The 21214-nt window shown below is 52.1% G+C and overlaps 1 protein-coding gene across 1 annotated transcript; it reads right to left on the bottom strand.

The window, feature by feature from the left end:
• Window positions 1–689: 689 nt before the first annotated feature.
• ANKRD60 (ankyrin repeat domain 60) lies at window positions 690–21085 on the bottom strand. The gene is made up of 7 exons (XM_061574777.1): window positions 20910–21085; window positions 19094–19348; window positions 18775–18902; window positions 17690–17864; window positions 16157–16592; window positions 13103–14038; window positions 690–747 (listed from the first exon to the last, which is right to left on the bottom strand). Exons 2-7 carry the CDS (start codon window positions 19338–19340, stop codon window positions 690–692), a joined length of 1980 nt encoding a protein of 659 aa, XP_061430761.1. The 5' UTR covers window positions 19341–19348; window positions 20910–21085.
• Between the last annotated feature and the right edge of the window lie 129 nt (window positions 21086–21214).

Below are 21214 nucleotides of genomic sequence, written 5' to 3'. Positions count from 1 at the left end.
GCCGCATTAAGCCTGCTCTTATTGTTGCTTTGCCCTGTTGTGGGGGGGGGCGGGCAGGCAGGCGGGGGGGGGCAGTCTTTGTCAAATGGAACAAGAGGGGATGAGTCGACGGCTGTTGTCTGAGACGCCGTGACTCCCCATGTGGACGTGCCAACATTATCGAGGTTCCAAAAACGCGAGCGAAATGAAACTATTGGTCGTGCAGAGGGAAGTGTTTGTTGATACTGTACTGTCAAATCAAAAACATGAACCCAGCCTATGTAAAGTGAAACGTTTGATTTTTTCCCGATACCGTGTTGACACGCGGTGTATTATCGCACAACGAATAAACAACAACAAAAACTTCAACGCATTCATCGATGACACTGCGTTGAAAGGAACGTATATAGTGGACGACGTTTCGGGCAACGGTCCTTCGACGGCACATCAAGGCCGTAGAGGTCGAGCCGCCTGTGAGTGTGCATAACGTCACAGACGATGAACGGAGTGGCAGAGAGAAAATGAGCAACTTTAAAGGGGGGGGGGGGGGGGGGGGTCACTCAATGTGCCCTTGAATAAGCGAGTTGTGTTTCTTCACGTGACTCATCATACGCACAACCGTGTGTGATGAAATTCCGGCCAACCTTAGCAGTGGAAACGTAAATATGTATTTGTCTGAATGTTATTCGTACATCACAATTGGGTGCTGGTCACGACTCCGTGTAGATCCGGACGCGCGTGTGACGAGTCGCTGTTGTACTTGGGTTGCTACGACACGAACAGAAACGCTCGGCGGGCATAAGGATCGCGAGAGACACTCGTGGCAAGCCTTGTGATTTAAGCGCGTGTCGCACAAACCCACGTGTGTGTGCGCGTGTGCGTAGCGGGGAGCGGTGGTGTAGCGGTTAGCGCGCTGCGCTTCGAACCTGGCGACCCGGGTTCCATTCCAGCTCACGGCTAACACCGGTGACGATTGTCTTAACCGGTCCTGGGCCTCCCCTAGTTCGACTCAGCCTCAAATGAGTACCCGGTGCGGTGTGTAGTAAACATCGCCACTGGGGAGACAAAGGCGGCCGCACGTGGTGCTGGCCACCAACCATCTCGTGTGCCGTGCCGGCCTTCACAGGTGCTACTCGCTAACAGCACTTGCCCCAACAGTGTGTTCAGACTATACGGGGGATCTTTGTCTTTGTGTGTGTACATACAGGCATGTTCGAAGCGGCTCCGAAAAACACGTTTGTGGCCGTGCAGCCCACTAGCCAACTTGGAATGCAAAAAATGTGGGTAGAAGTTACAAAAATGTGTTTTTTTTTTAAAACCCCGGACCTCACATTTGTAACACACATGGCACCAAAGGCCATCACCCCCGCCTCCTCCTCCCAACAAGTTTGTGGATCGTGGGAGGTGGCGGGTGGTGCGCTCAGAAAGAGAAACATTACGGGGCAATACGTGCATGCACTGCGTGTGTAACGGGGCCACCGTTGACATGAACACCCTCTGCCAACCTATGAAGGAGCTATGCACGCGCGGCTGCGTACAAGAAAATGCACATTTGGTTAATTTAGGGGTTTGGGATGTAACCCGCTGTATCCATTCTCTTCAACCAAACGCTGTTATTTCCACGAAGACCAACCTAAGCCCATGTGCAACTTGCGATGTGATTTACTTTCTGAAGACTATACTGGAATAGTAAAAAAACAACACGCTTGGCACGTGACGTTCCCTTATCAATATTAAAATATCTATACCTACCCACAGTTGAATGAATCGTTTTAGTGTCTCAAAGCCCACTCAAAGTATATGCCTTGGATACACCGGTCATATACTCGGCCCTCTGAAAAGCACAGTTATATCTCATAGGAGTCTTGGCAGTTTTTTCGTAAAAACATTGAATACTAGCATAAGTACCCGGCGTTGCCCGGGTGAAAAATATATTTCTTAATAACCTTACATATATACACAGATGGGCTGCTACCCCTGACCCCCCCCCCCCCCCAGCCACGATCTCCTCGGCCGCTGTGCAGTAATATGTACGGCCTATAGTGTGGTGGGGTGTCGAGTCCTAGTACCGTGCAGAGCCTCCGGCCTCGCCTAAATTGCCCACCCGGCTGAGGCTGGGTACGGGTGCCGTTCCCCCCCCCTCCCGCGCTACAATAATACTGTCTAATCGCTATAATTTTATTATCTACCGACCCTATAATAGTAATTGCACACATTGGGGTGGGGGGGGGGGTGAAGAGGACGTGAAACTTTTATGAATTTACCTCAGAGTCACGTGTTAATGCGTACGCATATTTTTAACGGGAATAAAAAATGGCGTCCATCCCGCAGCGAATGCGTCGCTACCCGTTGCCAGGGGCAACCGCCGTCCAATGAAACTGCGTATGGTCCGGCGACACACAGACAGACAGACAGATTTGCGATTTTATATATATAGAAGATTGCACTCCATTGACGTTTGTTGAAAACGCGTGACTGTAGCTGCAACCGACACTTGCATTCACGTGAGTGGCGTTGTGGCTTTTTCAAATTGAGATGCCCCGTGAATATTCAGCTTTTGCGAGACATTTTTCGCTCGGACACGAGAGAGCTCTGGCGTCATCGGACTGATGAGGTTTGTTTGTGGGGAAGCCGGCATCATATGTGCGGTGAAATTTTCCCACGCTTGCAAAAGGTTATTTTACGAGTGCGTAATGAACCTTTTGTAAATTGTGTTCAGTATGTTTGTTTGCCATGGTTTGCTTTGGCTGTTGTACATATACCATGTTTTATTGTCCCATAAGAATGTGTGCATCATATTATTAATATGCCTACCAAACTCTTGCTTGACGGTTTTAGCAAATGCCACGTGGTGTTTGCATTTTGAATACAACACAAACTTGAGCAAAAATATGGACTACGTGTTGGAATGCTGCCTCAAAAAAAATTGCTCTTTGAGTTGTGGGTATGTCACGGGTCCTGAAAAATGTCCAACTGGTGAAGTGTGTGCGTTTTGATCACGTGTAACGTGGGGAGCAGTGGTGCAGCGGTTAATTCGCTGCGCTACAAACCCGGCGACCCAAGTTCGATTCCCACTCACGGCCACCAACACCCGTCACGATTATCTGAACCGGTCAGGGGCCGCGCCTAGGTTGACTCAGCTTTAAATTAGTACCTGGTGCAGTGTTTAAACATTGGCACTGCGGAAACAAAGGTGGTCGGGCGTGGTGCTGGCCACCCACCCCATCGTGTATAGTGCCGGCTTTCATATGTGCTCACGAGCAGAACTTACCGCTAACGTTTATTAAGGCTTTAAGGGTGATCTTTGTCTGTGTGGTCACATGTCACTGCTTTCACAGCAACACCCAGGACCTTGTAAAAACCAGCACAGGGTTGGACTCACAACATTGAAGTGTGGCGTTCAGCATTACAATGCTATCTCTTGGTGGTGTTCTGCGTTACCAATAACGGCTTGGAAAACTACGTTGCATCATAATATAACCAAAACATAGCAAAGCCTAGAATACACCACAGTCAAGTCTTATTGTATGGAAAATGTGTGGCAATGACCTCAAATGTGGTCAATAACATTGCAGGTTTTTTCCAGTTGGTTTTATTTCACTTCCCCTTGTGATTCTACAGCCTTTTGCTCGTTGTGTATTTTGGTGAAGAGTTTCCAGCAGGGCTGATCCTTATCTTTTGGATACCTTTGACGGCAATACATTTAAACACACACACCTCAGCCACTTACTCACTGCAGAAGGCCCGGAGTGCAATACAATTAAGAATACAAATGAAGAATGTACGCACCCACGTGTTGCTAAGATGTAGTTGTGTTAACACCAACGTGTTGGAATGTTTAGACTTAAACACTGAAAGGTGCGCTGGCCATCCTCTGTGCATTTATGTTGAACTTCTTTCGCACCGTACGTAGCCAACCGTTGCTAATGGGAGTGTGCCAGGGGAAGGACAACACACTGAACACCAAAAGGAGTTTTAAAGAAATTAGTTTTCCAACTTGATAATTTTAAAGTGCATAGCTCCAAGTGACGTTCTAACACGAGAAGGAAAGAGCGTTCCAGACGGCCCAAAAGCTGCTGGGAGGATGACCGAGTTCACGTGAAGAATGTTGTTGCCAGGTTGAAAAGGTTCCCCTGAGTGTGGCTCGGATGTTTGCAGTGATGGATACATATTATTTGTGGGGCCCTTTCGAATCGGTAGGCTTCATGTGACCGCAGACCCTTTGAAATGAAGTTGCGGTTTGCATACAGCCCATGGGTTATCGGGGTTTCCATCCCCGGAGTTAGTGGGGAGTAGAGTTCGCTGCGGAAAGAGTTCGAAAACTTCTAAAATGCCAAAACCAGTCAAATGTCATTACTGATGTCTGGGATTCAGTAAGGCAGCACTCCTTGATGCCATTAAAATGTTGCCATTAAAAAATATATATTGGTGTTAAGAGTGTGTTGTGTGTGTGTTTTAGCGTGCTGCGCTACGAACCTGGTCACCCGGGTTCGATTCCTGCTCATGGCCAACACCAGTGACGATTGTAACCGGGCCTGGGCCTCCCCTAGGTCGACTCAACCTTAAATTAGTACCTGGTGCAATTTGTAAACACCGCCACTGGGGAGACAAAGGCGGCCGGGCGTGGTTGCTGGCCACTCACCCCCTCGTGTGCCATGCCGGCCTTCAAAGGTGCTTGCTAACAGCACTTGCCCCATTAGTCTGTTAAGGCTATACGGGGGATCTTTGTCTTTTCGTCTTGTTGTTATGTAATGACATGCAACACATTATGACACCAGAATTAAGTATTTTTTCTTTGGGAATTCTTTTGGAAAAAAAACAATTTCAAGTGCCATATTTTTGTCCGTGCGCCTGTAATTACGAACTTAAAAATTGTAACCAGTCGCATTCATAAAGTGACGAGCCGAGACATATTTCCGTTCGCGTGAGAATCCACCAAACGCTGCATAGCCTCTGACGATACACACTATTTAAAGTGAAATATAAATTATTCTTGGATTGGCTGTGCTGTTGAAGACCTAACTACTACAGGCCAATCGATCCCATATCAAATAATACCGTAAATGACCATGTACACCAAAATGTGTTTTTATTCAAATTAGCGTTGAAGCTCTTTGTTTTTACAGCCCTGACCAAGTGGCGGAAATGCCACATCCGTATGGTTGACGTGCCGGAGACTCTCCACAAATCCACCTCCGCCAAATTCCCCACAAAATTGGTAGATCATTTCTATCGACCGGGATTTTGAACTCGCAACCTTCCGATGGCGAGCGGCTGGCTTTACCACTGAGCCACCCAGGCCGTTACCACGAGTTGCTTTGTGCGATCACGGTCCTGAAAGTCCCTGCAGTACTGTTACGATGTGATGAGGTTGTCTATCCAGCACCAGTGGTGTAGTAACGACATTATCATTGGCGAAGTAATGACATGATCAGTGGCGTAGTAACTCCACTATCAGTGGTGTAGTAACTATATTATCAGTAGTGTAGTAACTACATTATCAGTGGCGTCGTGATTACATTATCAGTTGTGTAGTAACTACATTATCAGTGGCGTAGTAACTACATTATCAGTGGCGTAGTGACTACATTATCAGTGGCGTCGTGATTACATTATCAGTGGTGTAGTAACTACATTATCAGTGGTGTAGTAACTACATCAGTGGTGTAGTAACTACATCATCAGTGGTGTAGTAACTACATTATCAGTAGTGTAGTAACTACATTATCAGTAGTGTAGTAACTACATTATCAGTGGTGTAGTCACTACATTATCAGTAGTGTAGTAACTACATTATCAGTGGTGTAGTAACTACATTATCAGTGGTGTAGTGACTACATTATCAGTGGTGTAGTCACTACATTATCAGTAGTGTAGTAACTACATTATCAGTGGTGTAGTAACTACATTATCAGTGGTGTAGTGACTACATTATCAGTGGCGAAGTAACTCTATTATCAGTGGTGTAGTGACTACATTATCAGTGGCGAAGTAACTCCATTATCAGTGGTGTAGTGACTACATTATCAGTAGTGTAGTAACTACATTATCAGTAGTGTAGTAACTACATTATCAGTAGTGTAGTAACTACATTATCAGTGGTGTAGTCACTACATTATCAGTAGTGTAGTAACTACATTATCAGTGGTGTAGTGACTACATTATCAGTGGCGAAGTAACTACATTATCAGTGGTGTAGTGACTACATTATCAGTGGTGTAGTAACTACATTATCAGTAGTGTAGTAACTACATTATCAGTAGTGTAGTAACTACATTATCAGTGGTGTAGTCACTACATTAGCAGTAGTGTAGTAACTACATTATCAGTGGTGTAGTGACTACATTATCAGTGGCGAAGTAACTACATTATCAGTGGTGTAGTGACTACATTATCAGTAGTGTAGTAACTAAATTATCAGTGGTGTAGTGACTACATTATCAGTGGCGAAGTAACTATATTATCAGTGGTGTAGTGACTACATTATCAGTGGTGTAGTGACTACATTATCAGTGGCGAAGTAACTCTATTATCCGTGGTGTAGTGACTACATTATCAGTGGCGAAGTAACTACATTATCAGTGGTGTAGTAACTACATTATCAGTGGCGAAGTAACTACATTATCAGTGGTGTAGTAACTACATTATCAGTGGCGAAGTAACTCTATTATCAGTGGTGTAGTAACTACATTATCAGTGGCGAAGTAACTACATTATCAGTGGCTAAGTAACTCTATTATCAGTGGTGTAGTAACTACATTATCAGTGGTGTAGTGACTACATTATCAGTGGTGTAGTAACTACATTATCAGTGGCGAAGTAACTCTATTATCAGTGGTGTAGTAACTACATTATCAATGGTGTAGTGACTACATTATCAGTGGTGAAGTAACTACATTATCAGTGGTGTAGTAACTACATTATCAGTGGCGAAGTAACTACATTATCAGTGGTGTAGTAACTACATTATCAGTGGCGAAGTAACTACATTATCAGTGGTGTAGTGACTACATTATCAGTGGCGAAGTAACTACATTATCAGTGGTGTAGTAACTACATTATCAGTGGCGAAGTAACTCTATTATCAGTGGTGTAGTAACTACATTATCAGTGGCGAAGTAACTCTATTATCAGTGGTGTAGTGACTACATTATCAGTGGCGAAGTAACTCTATTATCAGTGGTGTAGTGACTACATTATCAGTGACGTAGTAACTACATTATCAGTGGTGTAGTAACTACATTACCAGTGGCGTAGTAACTACATTATCAGTGGCGAAGTAACTCTATTATCAGTGGTGAAGTGACTACATTATCAGTGACGTAGTAACTACATTATCAGTGGTGTAGTAACTACATTATCAGTGGTGTAGTAACTACATTATCAGTGGCGAAGTAACTCTATTATCAGTGGTGTAGTAACTACATTATCAGTGGCGAAGTAACTCTATTATCAGTGGTGTAGTGACTACATTATCAGTGGCGAAGTAACTCTATTATCAGTGGTGTAGTGACTACATTATCAGTGACGTAGTAACTACATTATCAGTGGTGTAGTAACTACATTACCAGTGGCGTAGTAACTACATTATCAGTGGCGAAGTAACTCTATTATCAGTGGTGAAGTGACTACATTATCAGTGACGTAGTAACTACATTATCAGTGGTGTAGTAACTACATTATCAGTGGCGAAGTAACTCTATTATCAGTGGTGTAGTAACTACATTATCAGTGGCGTCGTGACTACATTACCAGCTCGGGGTGAGTCAATCGGTCAGGTGGGGGCCCCCAATATTTGATTTGTCTCGCACAGTCGCTCATCATTACTCTCACGGTCTCGAACATTTAACATCGGGGGCCCCAACTCGTAGCTTTGGCCACTAGGGGGCGGTGGGGGTTGCAAAGGCACCTCGTGTCCCCCATGCTTGCTCCGCTACTGCCCAGCAGAACAGCTGAGACGTGATCGTTACGATCATTGTTATAGTAGATAAATAGCGACCCCTAACGTCGAATCATGGGACAGTGTCTTGCCCAAAGTGACTTGCATCACCACCTCCACAAGGGGCACGTGATACATTATCCAAGATTCCAGAATTATTGATCGAAACTGGTGAGGTATCTGGGGTGTGGGGAGTGTCCATGTGAAGGCTCAAAGTATGTTTGTGTAAAGTAGGAGCCGACACCAGATTGCAGGGGTCTCGTCCTTTATTCCTTCCCTTCCATCCACACCTGTCCCCCAGCCGTCCCAATCTCGTTCCCGCCAAAGGCCCCTTCTTCCCGCCCGTTCTCTCCTTATATCTCTTCGATCACCCCTCCCACTAACCCATCTATTGGTGGGAATCCTTCCCCTGACACCCCTACATCACCCCCCCCCCCCGGAGAAAAAATAACCGTCCTCGGTTCTGCCTCCCCCATGGACCATTTAAATCTCCCCATGCCTCCCCCCACTGACAGTGACGACAGCCCTTACCCCCCCCACAACCATACAATGCAACATAACACAACGAAATCAATTGCACGGCCTGCCCAGGTCTCCAGCCAGCATCCCGTAACAGCCCGGACATCCACAGGCAGCAGATGACCGTGGCGGCCCCCTCCTTCGAAGGCCCTCTCGTCGCGGTCCCTGGTTCGGTGGTGCCGGTGTCGCCTTGCCCGGCGCCGCTGTCTCTCCGGCCCCCGCTCGTGCCGCCGCTCCGTCAGGCCTCACATGGGGTGCTGTAGGTGACAAGGGAACACAGGGCACCGAACCCCCTGCCGGTCGGCGCGTGGTGGTCGGCGACCTTGGCCTGGGTAGGGATGATGATGATGTTGGCAGTGATGTTGGTGGTGATGTTGGTGAAGATGACGGTGGAGAGATGTATGGCTTAAGGCGGGTGGGGTGTACAAACCATCGTCGCTTATCCAGTTGGACCTGGACGCACTGCGGTCGGAGTGCTTTAATGACCTCGACTGGCCCTTTCCAGGGTCGGTGCAGCTTTGGTGAGAGGCCAACCGGCACCTGAGGACAGTGTAGCCATGCCTGGTCCCCGACTTTGAAGGGCTTGGCTGTCACTGTCCTCTCCCGTATCCGTACATTACTCTCTTGGCTCGTGGCCGATGCGGCCTCGGCTGCTTGGCGGGCCTCTCTCAAATAAATGAGGGAGGTCTTTAGTGCCTTCGGCCATGCGTCGGCTCTTGCGGGAATGTCCGTCAACTGCACCTCAATAGGCGGAACGGGATCCCGTCCGTACATCAGGAAAAACGGCGAGAACCCCGTCGCCGCGTGTGGGGCCACCCTGTACGCCGCTAAGACAGATGGAATGTGGAGGTCCCAGTCGGAATGGTTTTCGTCCACCACTTGGGACAGCATGGCCGCTATGGTGCGGTTAAGCCGCTCTACCATCCCATCGGTCTGGGGATGATACGGAGATGTTCGGACCTTTTTAGTGCCCAGGATAGAGCAGACGTCCTTCAATAGCTGTGAGGAGAAATTCCTGCCCTGATCCGTGAGCAACCGCTCCGGTGCCCCCTTATCAAGGACATAGCCTCCCACGAAGGCATCGGCGATGGTCTGTGCCGTTTGGTCCGGGAGGGCCCACGCCATCGGCCACCTCGTGCAGTACTCGACTCCGACCAACAGGTATTTATTTCCCCGTGGCGTGACCGGCAGTGGTCCCAGGATGTCCAACGCAACCAATTCGTTGACCCTGGTCACCGTGATGGGCTGTAGGGGCGCCCGGCTTACCCGGGGTGGCGGCTTTCGCCGCGCACATTCGACGCAGGTAGCGACCCATCGATGCACGTCAGCGGTCATACCTGGCCAAAAGTACCGACTCTCTAATGTGTACAGTGTCTTCCGCCCCGCCAGGTGCAGCAGCTGGCGGCCGTGTACGTCCATAACCAATTGTTGACGCAGCGACTCCGGAACTACCAGGCATCGTCGGCGCCCTGTCGGGTCCCATCGCATGAGGAGGTCCTCCCATACGATGTACTCCTCCCCCCCTGCCTCTGCTGAGGCGCGTAGCATTCGCAGTGGGGCTTCCTCCAGCTGTAGCCGTCGCCAATCGTCCAAGGTCAGACCCAGGTCGTGGTCGGTCAGCTGGACCTCACCCTGTGCGTCCTCCGCCGTGCGTACGGGAGCGATGACTGTCCCCTCCGGCCTCGCCTCCTTGCAGCGTGCCCCGCCTGTGGTGCATGCACAAGGGCCCTGGGGCGCCAGTCGGGACAATGCGTCTGCGTTGGCATGTCTGGTCCCTTTGCGATGCACTACTTGGTACCTGTACTCCTGCAGGCGCTCTATCCATCTGGCCAGCTGGCCCGAAGGCTGGTCGATGCGGAGCGAATACTGCAAGGCCGCGTGGTCAGTGCGGACCGTAAATTTGCGACCATACAGGTAGGGTCGAAATTGCTGCACGAAGTGAACGACTGCCAGGAGTTCCCTACGTGTGACGCAGTAGCGCTGCTCCGCTGATGAAAGCACGCGACTACCATAGGCGATAACCACCTCGCGACCCTGCTGGACTTGCGACAAAACACTGCCGATGCCCACATCGCTGGCGTCCGTGTCCAGGATAAAGGGGAGGCCAAAATCCGGAAAAGCCAATGGTGGTGCATCTGTCAGACGTGATCGCAGCTGCTGGAATGCCTCTTCCTCCAGAGGGCCCCAATAAAACCTCTGGTTCTTCGCCGTCAACACGTGCAAGGGCTTGGCAATGGTTGCGAAGTTGGGTACGAACCGGCGGTAATAAGAAACGAAACCCACAAACCGGCGTACCTCTGGAACCGTTGTGGGAACAGCCCAGGCCCTCACGCAGGCCGTCTTTTCCGGGTCTGTAGCCACTCCAGACTCACTGACGACGTGGCCCAAGTAGCGTACCGACGACTGCATAAGGTGGCACTTCGACGGCTTGAGCTTCAAGTTCGCGTTCCGGAACCGCAGGAATACCTGACGTAATCGGTCAATGTGTTCCTCGAATGATCGGCTGAAGACAATGACGTCATCCAGGTAGATGAGGCACGTTTCCCATTGGAGGCCTGCTAAGGCCAACTCCATTATGCGTTGGAACGTCGCCGGCGCAGTCTGGAGGCCCATAGGCAGGCAGTTGAACTCGAACAGGCCCTGTGGTGTCCGGAACGCTGTTTTAGGCCGGGAGTCCGCGTCTAGTGGGACCTGCCAGAACCCGGACAATAAATCCAGCGTACTGAAAAATGTTGCTCCCGCCAGTGCATCCAATGAGTCGTCAATACGTGGTTGGGGATATGCGTCGGCCAGCGTGACGGCATTGAGGCGTCGGAAGTCCACACAGAATCTCAGTGACCCGTCTGACTTCTTGACTAGGACCACCGGTGCCCCCCAGGGACTCGAGGATGGAGAAATTATGTCGGCCCGCAGCATCTCCTGCACCGCTTGTTGAATGTGCCCTTTTTCCATTGGGCTCATTCTATATGTGTTTTGGCGCAGGGGTGCGGCATCTCCCGTGTTAATGTGGTGCTGCGACAGATTTGTGCGCCCTAGGTCGAACGGTCCCCGGCTGAACACGTCCGAGAACTCATGCAATAATGAGTGCAGCTGCTGTTTCTGGTCGGGCGGCAATCCCGGCTCAGGCCCCGCCAGCTGGTCCATCCACGATTCGGCCCCTCTGTCCTCGGACTGGCTGATGCTGCCTACAAGCTCGGGCTTTGTCCCTGGGGCTCCTAGTGACAAGGGACTAACGTGGGCCAGAACTGTTCCCTCCTGCACCGTCGCTGTTCTATCGGAGGTGTTCAGCACCTGAATGAACAGATGCTGGTTCCTCTGTACAATAGTTTCGGCTCCCACCAGCGCATGGCGATCCATGGCAGCTGATGCCGGAGACACCAGGATGGGTGAGTCTGGTCGGGCTGTCACGAGGGGAGACCGATATTGCAGCGGAATCAGCATCTGGGCTGCCGGGGGAATGGAGACAGACTTACTGACCAGAGCCTGCACGTAGGGTACACCCCGGCTGGCTCCCTCCGCCTTTAGGAAATGGAGATGCGTTCCCTGGACTTCCACCCGCCCATTGGCCAGATCGATTTTCATTGGCATCCGCCTCAGAAAGTCCGTCCCCAACAGGCAGGGTACGGGCAATGTTGCGGAGACAAGGATGGGTCCTGCTACCGAAAGCTGCCCAATCTGTATCGGGGCTTCAACCTGGCCCAGTAAGCCCATGCTGCCTCCATTTGCTGCAATGAACGTTGTCTTGACGGGGACTAAAGGTCGGATTTTATCCGGCAGCATCTCGTGCATGGTGCTCGAGATGATCGTGGCTGATGCCCCCGTATCAACCAAGATACGTGCCGACACTCCCGCGATTTCACCGACCAGGACCGAGGTTCCTGACGTGGCCGCTACCACCCGCCTTGCCAGCTTCCTCCATTGTGTGGCTGAGTCCGGCCACTGACCAGGCGGCGTCTCGTTATCCTGTGGTGCATGGTGAAATGATGGGGGATGGATGTGAATGGACTGAAGATGGGGTTCCTCCCTTTGGAGTGCGTCGCAGCAGGGTGAACGCGCCCTTGTTACATAGTGTGGGCTTACCCCTGGGTTGCGGGCTGGGCTCTCTATGTGGTGCAAATTGCCCCCCTTTGGTGACGTAGGATGGGCCCCCCTTGTGGTGTGGGGGCCCCCCCCATTGTAGGGGGCAGTGGGGACTGGGGGGTGGGCCTTCCCGTGAGCCCCTCCCTTCTCCCCTCCCTTCCCTTTGTCACGGGGGCGTGGTCCCCCTGGTTCCGTCTCAATCTGCCGCAAAGCGGTGGTGAGGCGGCCCGTGGAACTGCTCCAGGGCGCACTGTCAATCTTGTGGGCTGCCTCCGCCCCCGGGCCGTTGCCCCTGGCAACTCGCCGGCGTCGCAGGCAACTGGTGACGTCACGCCCGCCGGCGACGTCACGCCCGCCGGCGACGTCACGCCCGCCGGCGACGTCATGCCCGCCCGCGACGTCACGCCCGCCGGCGAAACTACGCCCGCCCGCGACGTCACCTCCGCCCGCGACGTCACCTCCGCCCGCGACGTCACGTCCGCCCGCGACGTCACCTCCGCCCGCGACGTCACGTCCGCCCGCGACGTCCCTCCCGGCCTCGGCGCGACTCCCGACGCGGTCTCCGGCCCCGGCGCGACTCCCGACGCGGTCTCCGGCCTCGGCGCGATCCCCGACGTGGTCCACGGCCCCGGCGCAATTCCCGGCGCGATCCGCGACACCACTCCTGGCCGCGACATCACTCCCGGATGCAACGTCACGTCCGTTCGCGACGCCACTCCGGGTCGCGACGCCACCCCTGGTCGCGACGCAATCCCAGTCCCCGGCGCTATCCCCGGCGCGATCCCCTTCCCCCGACCCGGACAATGGGGACCGGGGAACGACACCGACGGCGCCCACCCCGAGGAGACTCCCGGTAAGTTCGCGGCGTCGGAATTATAATTGCTCGGCCCGACCGAGAGGCCGGGCGGGACGGTGTCACTCGCCTGGATCCTGTCGGCGTTCGGCCCCGGCGGGTTCCAGGTGACGTTGGCGGCCTCCGGCTCTGTGCGGCACCCCCTCGCCACATGCCCCTCTCGACCACAACGGTGGCAGACCCACGGGGCGTTCCGTCGGGGGGGCTCGGCGCGATGTTGTAGAGGCGGCTGCCAGCGACGCGGCGGTTGGTCGCGCCCCTGGTCCCTCTGCTCCGCCAGTCCCCGGATCGCCGCGTACACCTCCCGTAGCGATGGCTCCGTCTCAGACGTCGGGGGTCCGTCCCCAGCTGCTCCACAGGCAGCCTGTGGCGACGGTGCAGGTTCGGCGGTTGGTGTCGCTGGACCCAGTAGCGCCGCGGCAACGGCTCGGCTGTTCCCCCCCGCCGCGCCAGCTATCGGGCCCACGGGTGGCGCCCGGCCCATGACCTGCTCGTGGGCTTGGATGGTCCGGGCAGCCCACAGCGAGGTGCGTTCCCCCGGCGTCACCACGGGCATTACAACGCCGGCGCGGCAAGCGTAGGCGATGAGGTGCTCGACCACGAGATCCTCGAGCGCTTCTTCAGCCAGGCGAGGGAAAGCTCTCCTCGCCAACACGAGCAGTGCACCCCTGTAGGATAAAGGGGATTCTTTAGCCCCTCGCTGGCGATCCTGGAACCGTTTAAAGGCTCCTTCCGCCGGGCAATAGATCTCCCCCAAAGCCTCGTAGGCCGCCTGTAGCGTGGTCTTGCTGTGCGAGGGAAGGGAGGTGTAAGAGGCGAGTGCTTCCTTGCCCAGAACGGATGGCAGCGCTCGTAGTGCCTCTTCGTCTGTCCACTCGAGAGCGTGGAAGGCAGCCTCGAATCGGCGGACAAACTCCTCCCAGTCTTCTTCCTCAGCCACGAACTTGTCGACGGGCCCCAGCCGACGCGGCCGTCCGGCCACCTGCTCTCCCTGTTGGATGGTTAGCCCTGGGGGTTTTGGCGGGACCGGCGGCGGCTGGCGTGACGAGGTTGGTTGCCCGGCCGGCTGGTCGGCCTCCGGGTCCCGTGGCCTCTCCTCCCGTAGTACGCGTGGGGGTGGGGGTCCCGGTGCTGGCGGGTCCCCCATAGGGAGCCTCTGTAGGAGCTCCTGGAGTGCCCTCTCCACGCGGGCCATGCGGTCCTCCATGGGGTCCTCCAGGCGATCCGGGCCCCCTGCTGCTGCTTCTGATAGCAGGCCCCCTTGTTGCCCGGGATGGGAAGGATCCCCGGCCCCTGCTTCCTCCTCCCTTGGCTCTTTCCCGCGGGGATTTTTCTTTGTAGCCATGAGATCCCACCGCTGCCACCAGATGTAAAGTAGGAGCCGACACCAGATTGCAGGGGTCTCGTCCTTTATTCCTTCCCTTCCATCCACACCTGTCCCCCAGCCGTCCCAATCTCGTTCCCGCCAAAGGCCCCTTCTTCCCGCCCGTTCTCTCCTTATATCTCTTCGATCACCCCTCCCACTAACCCATCTATTGGTGGGAATCCTTCCCCTGACACCCCTACATCTGTGTTTCTCCCTTGTGATGGGACTTTACAGGATGAACGTTGAGATTTATAAGGGCATAAATTGGTCTGTAATAAGGTAGGCACTGATAAGGGGTTGACAGGTATGTGTTGGTGTGCCGAATGAGATGCCAGTCGTCTCATTCAATCATCTACAAACCACTGTAACACATTGGTCTGTCAGATTATAAACTGTGGGAGAGCGGGTAACGCGCCTTTTGAGCTCTTAAACAAAAATATCACGAACATTTTGAGAAAACATTAGATCGTACAGGGTGTCCATACATGTATCATAGATTGTTAAAGAGTTGTCATTAGACAGCATTTTGAAAGGGGTAATCATAATTAAAATGTTGATAACACGTTCCTTAGATACGCAGGTTATTTAAAACCAAAAAGCCCCAGTGATCTTTAACAACATACAACATAACATCTCAAAACAATTAAATCTCGCCACAATGCTTTGTGGGTTTGGATGAATGCAACGAATTGGAAAACAAATCATTCGACCAAGTGTGTGTACAAGCGCAAGTTACAAAACATAACAACATGCTTTAAAAAGAAAAGAAAGTACATTAAATGCAGCTTTTGGGGCACATAAAGAGGCCAAAGAGTTAAGAGAGATACGTGCATGTTGTATCACTCCAACTCCAACTTCTGTCTCATTATAATTCTTCTATAATCGTGAAAGGTACATTTTATGTATCACCTGTATAATAATAATAATATGCCATTCTGATAGGCCTTAATAAGTCTCCAGCCCAAATCGGTCAGCCGCGTTCTGCATTGCAATGTTTTGGCAGGGTCCTTTCTAAAGAGGGTTTTCTCTGTGTTTGGGAGTTTAACGGCCTCCGCTAGTGGTGGGCAAACCTGCGGCCATGTGTCATTCCAAATTGTGTTGTGGTGCAGCTGACCGCACTGCTAAATCAGAGACACCGTCACTGCATCGCGTGCTTTCAGATGCACTTCTGCGCATCTGAAAGCTCTTCCTTTCCGACATTAGGAAGCCACTGACTGGAGCAATGCACTTTTAAATATAGATTGAAAACGAATTTCTTGAGAACTGCTGTTTGTGTTTAGGTTGCTCTGCTTCCCCCGCACCGCCGATAAGCACGGTTGGCTACGTATGGTGCGAAAGAAGTCCAACGTAGGCACACCCACACACAGTCGGTGCAGTTACAGCCACGCTCGCCGCGCCTGCCCACGACAGCTCTTCTCACCGACGTGAACTCTTCCCCGAGGGCCTCCCCATCCTCCTGCCCCCGCGACCCCGTCCCTGTCCCGCCGGCCCCCTGGCGGGACACACGGGCAGCAGGCAGGCCTGGTACCTCTGCGCTCGCCGCCCGTCCAAGGTGGTGCGCAGCACCGAGTCGAAGCGCTGGTGCGCCATGAGCTCCTCGGGGTCGAGCCACGTCGGTGGCGGCCGCATCGCCTGCGCCCGTTCGTGCCACACGAAGCGGAAGATCGCGTGGTCCGCGCCGGCGCTGCGGGGAGCCCAGCGGCGCGCGAGCTCCAGCGCCGTCAGCCCCGCGGCATCGCGGGCGTCCGTGGGGGCGCCGTGCCGCAGGAGCTTGTGCAAGGCCTCGAGGCTGCCGCTGGCGGCCGCCGCGTGCAGGGCCGTGCGGCCGCAAGGGGTGGTGGCGCTCGCGCTTGCGCCTGCATGCACGATGGGGAGTGACGGGCAAAGGGCATTTGTGGAATGATTATAGTTTTTGTTTGATGTAGCGTCTCGCAGACCATCGTCATTGTCATGTCTCAAACATTGATAGGGCACCCCAAGTGACAGATGTCTCTGTGGGCACAAGATGACTCAGCACCTGGCCTGCAAACGGGCCAGGGGGTGCAATGGTTGCTACGGATAATCCCAATTGATTCATTCATTGCGTGCCATTTTCGATTGAGGATAATGTGGACCCTGACGCAATGGCATACTCTTGCGAGTTACATCACAGGATCTTTAACATCCATTCAAAGGCACGCGGTGCATATTATGGTTATTACACACCCCCCAGTAATAATCAGGGCGGCAGCTGGATTCTAACCGCGAGTCAAAAAGCGGCGAATAGGCTACCACTTGGCCATGTCATTGCCTATCTCGCTGCTATGTCCACATATATATACGTTTTCAATAGAAGGCAATGCATCACAATACAGTTTTAAAGTACCATGCTTCAATGTATATGCACCCCACCTCACCAATCCACACAGACCAGCAGAGGGAAGAATGGTCCAATTATCTCCACAAGCCACAAGGCATAAGGAGGCCCTCATCCAGCAGTGGATTGACAACAGCCTGTACAAGTAGATGTTTGATATACTAGCAGAGTTTGTGTTAACCTCTCAGCAAAACTATTTCTACTATTTACCAGGTAACGCCCACTGAACTATTGGCTCTTTTTCAAAGGCGACCTGGCCACACATCAAAGTGGCTTATATCATGTGGAATATTTATACTCGCCAACTAATCTCAACGCATGTTTCTATATGTGGAGGGCAAAACGGGAGGACCCAAAGAAAAGTCCACACGACCACCGGGCGAGAGAACATGCGGTCAGGAATGAACCCGCAACCTCCTGTATGTCAGGCGAGGGAGTTATCATCTTGCTACCTTGACTGGTCTCATTATGCTTCCCAGAGCGTGGCGGCTTGTACGTACGTATGTTGAACTTTCTGCCGCACCGTACGTAGCTAACTGTGCGAATGGGAGTCGCGGGTTTTTGCTGTACCTCCCCCTGCCGGCGTGTGACATTCACCGTGCCGGAGCAAGAGCCCCACGAGGCCGGCGTGGTTACGGTGCGCGGCGGCGAAGAGCGCCACGAACGCGCGCCGAGAGCGCCACGCCGAGAGGTCGGCGGCTGCCAGACGAGCGGCGTGCGGGGTGCGGAAGTCGCCGTAGCTGAGGTCGTCCGTCACTCCCAGACGCAGCACCTAGGGCCGGGAGGCGATTAGGGGGGGGAATGTTTGCGCGCAGGCCGAGTGAGCTGGTATTCAAAGAAACGCGAGTGCCGCTATCGAGTGTGTCGTCGGAATTTTACGTCGGTGGATGCAGTGCCCACGCGTAACTGGGGTGTTTATTTTTTAATGGGGGACCTAAAGAAAAAAAATCGCACTCCCAAAGCAATTTTTTCTCGCTTCATGCCAAGCAATGCTGACTTTCCGCTGGCTGCCTTTCCATGCTGCACAGAATGTCACGTGCCAGGCAGTCCCAATTCCGTTCTGTATAGTGCAGTAACTAGACTACTATAGCATTGGATTGTGCGTCAAAGAATGATCTTGTAACATTTGGTTGTCTCAATGGTTTTGTTTGTTATATATATACCAGGGCACACCACCCCTGACTTGGTCCAGTAAAAGTTTCTCTCGTTTAACGCGGGTTTAGTTTGTGCGATCTCGCGTATATGCTGCTAACCTAATTCTGCCAAAATTTCGCCGTAAGCGGTTTGAATTCACTCACATGCGGCCCTGCGGTCGGGCGTGGGACAACGTTGCGTGTGTGTGCGTGTTGTATACGCTTTGTGATTTCGCTTTGCACACCGTTTTCTTTTTGAAACGCATCTACCCCACAAAGCGATGTAAACCTGTATCTCGAGGGCACACTGTAATTGGGAGAAAAAACCCGTAAAAAAATTGAAATGGCAGCTGGGTGAAATGATAAGGGATGGGATAGGGTTCAAGTTCGTGTCAGTTGTAGGATTAGTGCTAGTTAGGCTTCGAGGTAAGGCAAGAGATTGGTTGTTATTATAATTAGAACTCAACTGACTCATTGACGCGTCTACTTTGTCCACGGGTAAGATCGAGGGGCATCAGGTGGTGACACACCACGGAAGTGGATTCCTACCTCTGGGTCTCCCCGGAGGGCAGCCGCCACCAGCCGGTGCCAGCCGTCATGCTGCCACACGCGCACGCCCAGCGTTGCCCCTGCCACTGTGTCCAGGGAGCACAGGGTGGCCTCATCTGCCAGGTCTCCTGTGAGGAATGAAAATTTGGGACGAGTGGGTGGCGATGGACGAGGAGGTAGGTTAAGTGGGTATACGCGTAGGTGGGTAAGCAGATAAACAATGTCAGTCTTCCGAGCCACCGTGCCACCACGAAATCTCTCCTTTGGCCGTAGCCACCCATCTCGCGAGGTGACGCCACGCACGCGCAGTATCAATCACCTTCGTCCAGGTAGCTCAGCCGCTGGAGGTCACTCGGGATTCCGGCTGTGATCTCCAGGAGCTCCTTCACCTGCCGCACGCGAGTGTCGCGGTGACAGCCCGGCAGGTCGACCAGCTCCCCGGAGTCAACCAGGAGGGCGCGCGGCTCCGACGCTTGCCGACGAGTTTTCGAGCAACGGCCGTGCGGTGGCGGTGGCCTCGGGCTGATCATGCAGCGCTGGCGGTCCTTGCTGCAGATCCACTGCATGAGTGCTGCTGCCGCACAGTGCAGAGTTGAAAGCCTCGTGGATCCTTCACATTTGCATCTATGGGACATTTTTTTGGTCGGTATCAAAGTATGACAATGATAAGAGTAGTTCTTTTTTTTACCCTTCATGGTAATAAAACAGGTGTTAAGATGTTCAAACGCCAAATAGATACCTTTTGCAAGGCATCAAGACTGCATTAACCACACGTACTTGTGGCAAAACATGCAAACAAACATGCTCTGATAATAGATGTATTGTTTTTATAACCGCTCAAACCGAGCTATGAATACTTGTATACTTGAATTGCCTTTGTACAAGACCAAAAGGAAGAAGTCATATTCAGACTTGCACTTGCCTGGCTTTCCCAGCTCACCTCGTGCAGCACAGTATCGAAAGGCTCGATTATTGTAACTCACTACTCTACGGGATGTCTGGCAAAAACGATTACTAAGCTGCAGGGTGTACAACATTCTTTGGCACGTGTCGTGACGGAGACAGCCAGATCCGGCCATGTCCTTCAAGTGGTCGCCGAGCTACATTAGCTTTCGTTTGCCAAAATAATATATCATAAGGTTGCATTCTTTACACAAAATGTTTGCCACAAATGAACCGCAATACCCTGCTTATCTCGTCAAGGAGCATAAGCCATCACGCGAATTCCGGTAATCCTCGCAGCAGCGGATTTGGCTGGCCATCGAACAAAAACGGTCACCGCATCGCACGCTTTCAGATGCGCTTCTGTGGCCGTCTGGAACGCTCTTCCGATATAAGGTAACCACTTGGAGCTATGCACTCTAGAGGTTATAAAACGAAACAATGTAAATGTATTTTACCAGGTAAAGCCCACTGAGCTATACAGCTGTTTTTCAGAAGCGACCTGGTCATAAATTATTGCTAAATGAAGCGGCTTGTCATATAGAAATTTATAGCCGCAGCCAAATATTCTAAACGCGTGATGTTGATTCTAAATGTGGAGAGAAAAACCGGAGGGCCCGGAGAAGAATCCACGTGACCACGGGGAGAACGAACACGCAAACTCCAAATATACAGCAGCAGGCGCCAGGGTCGGGATCGAACCCACGACCTCTTGCATACCAGACGAGGTAGTTAACATCTCCTAGTCACCGTGATCATGATGAGAGAGAGACGCACACATTCCAAATATACAGCAGGCGTCAGGGTCGGCATCAAACCCACGACCTCCTGTATACCAGGCGAGGTAGTTAACATCTCCTAGCCACCGTGATCATGATGAGAGAGAGACACGCAAACTCCAAATATACAGCAGCAGGCGTCAGGGTCGGGGTCAAACCCACGACCTCCTGTATACGGACTGCAGAGTGACCCATTCACACTGCTGGGTGGAGGACAGAGGCCCTATTTGTTTTGGGATGTCGACGAGGCGACCGCTCGCTGGATTGCAAGGCCGCTGCGTTCACTACACCACGGCATACGAGTACTGTACACGCTTTAGTTCTATCGGTAAAGTCACGTAGGTATAAAATAAATCACTACCGACGTGAATTTACCGAAAAAAACGAAATCAAGATTGAGTACTGCATACTTACAGGGATATTTAAATGTCACAATGGCCAAAAGTTACACTTCGAACGGCAATAGCGGACACCGCGGTGTGTGTTTTGAATGTGAATGTGTAAAAGTTGTACTTTGTTAACTTATAAGGCTTAAAAAAAAATAATGTTAGCGATTGAAACACGGAGAGAGCAGCATCACCTTTGACAGCTGTCCGCACAGACACACACACAGACCGTTGCCACGGCAACCGTTCACATACTTTAAAAAATAGTTTATAATTAGCTCAAAAACTGTGTGATTTATTTAAAAAAAAAAGGTACTCAATTATGATAACATT

The sequence above is a fragment of the Lethenteron reissneri genome, chromosome 56, assembly GCF_015708825.2.
Source record: "Lethenteron reissneri isolate LAM-NWPU_2019-01 chromosome 56, ASM1570882v1, whole genome shotgun sequence".
NCBI lineage: Eukaryota > Metazoa > Chordata > Hyperoartia > Petromyzontiformes > Petromyzontidae > Lethenteron > Lethenteron reissneri.
Note: the sequence above shows the minus strand (reverse complement) of the source record. Positions and strands in the feature narration are given on the sequence as shown.

Coding starts and splice junctions, on each gene's coding strand:
- ANKRD60 (XM_061574777.1), bottom strand. CDS start 19,340: ATGCAGTGGATCTGCAGCAAGGACCGCCAGCGCTGCATGATCAGCCCG. Junction 14,039..16,156: donor TCGGGGAAGAGTTCACGTCG/GTGAGAAGAGCT, acceptor TTTATCCTACAG/GGGTGCACTGCTCGTGTTGG. Junction 748..13,102: donor GCGCCGAGGCCGGAGACCGC/GTCGGGAGTCGC, acceptor TTCGTGTCGTAG/CAACCCAAGTACAACAGCGA.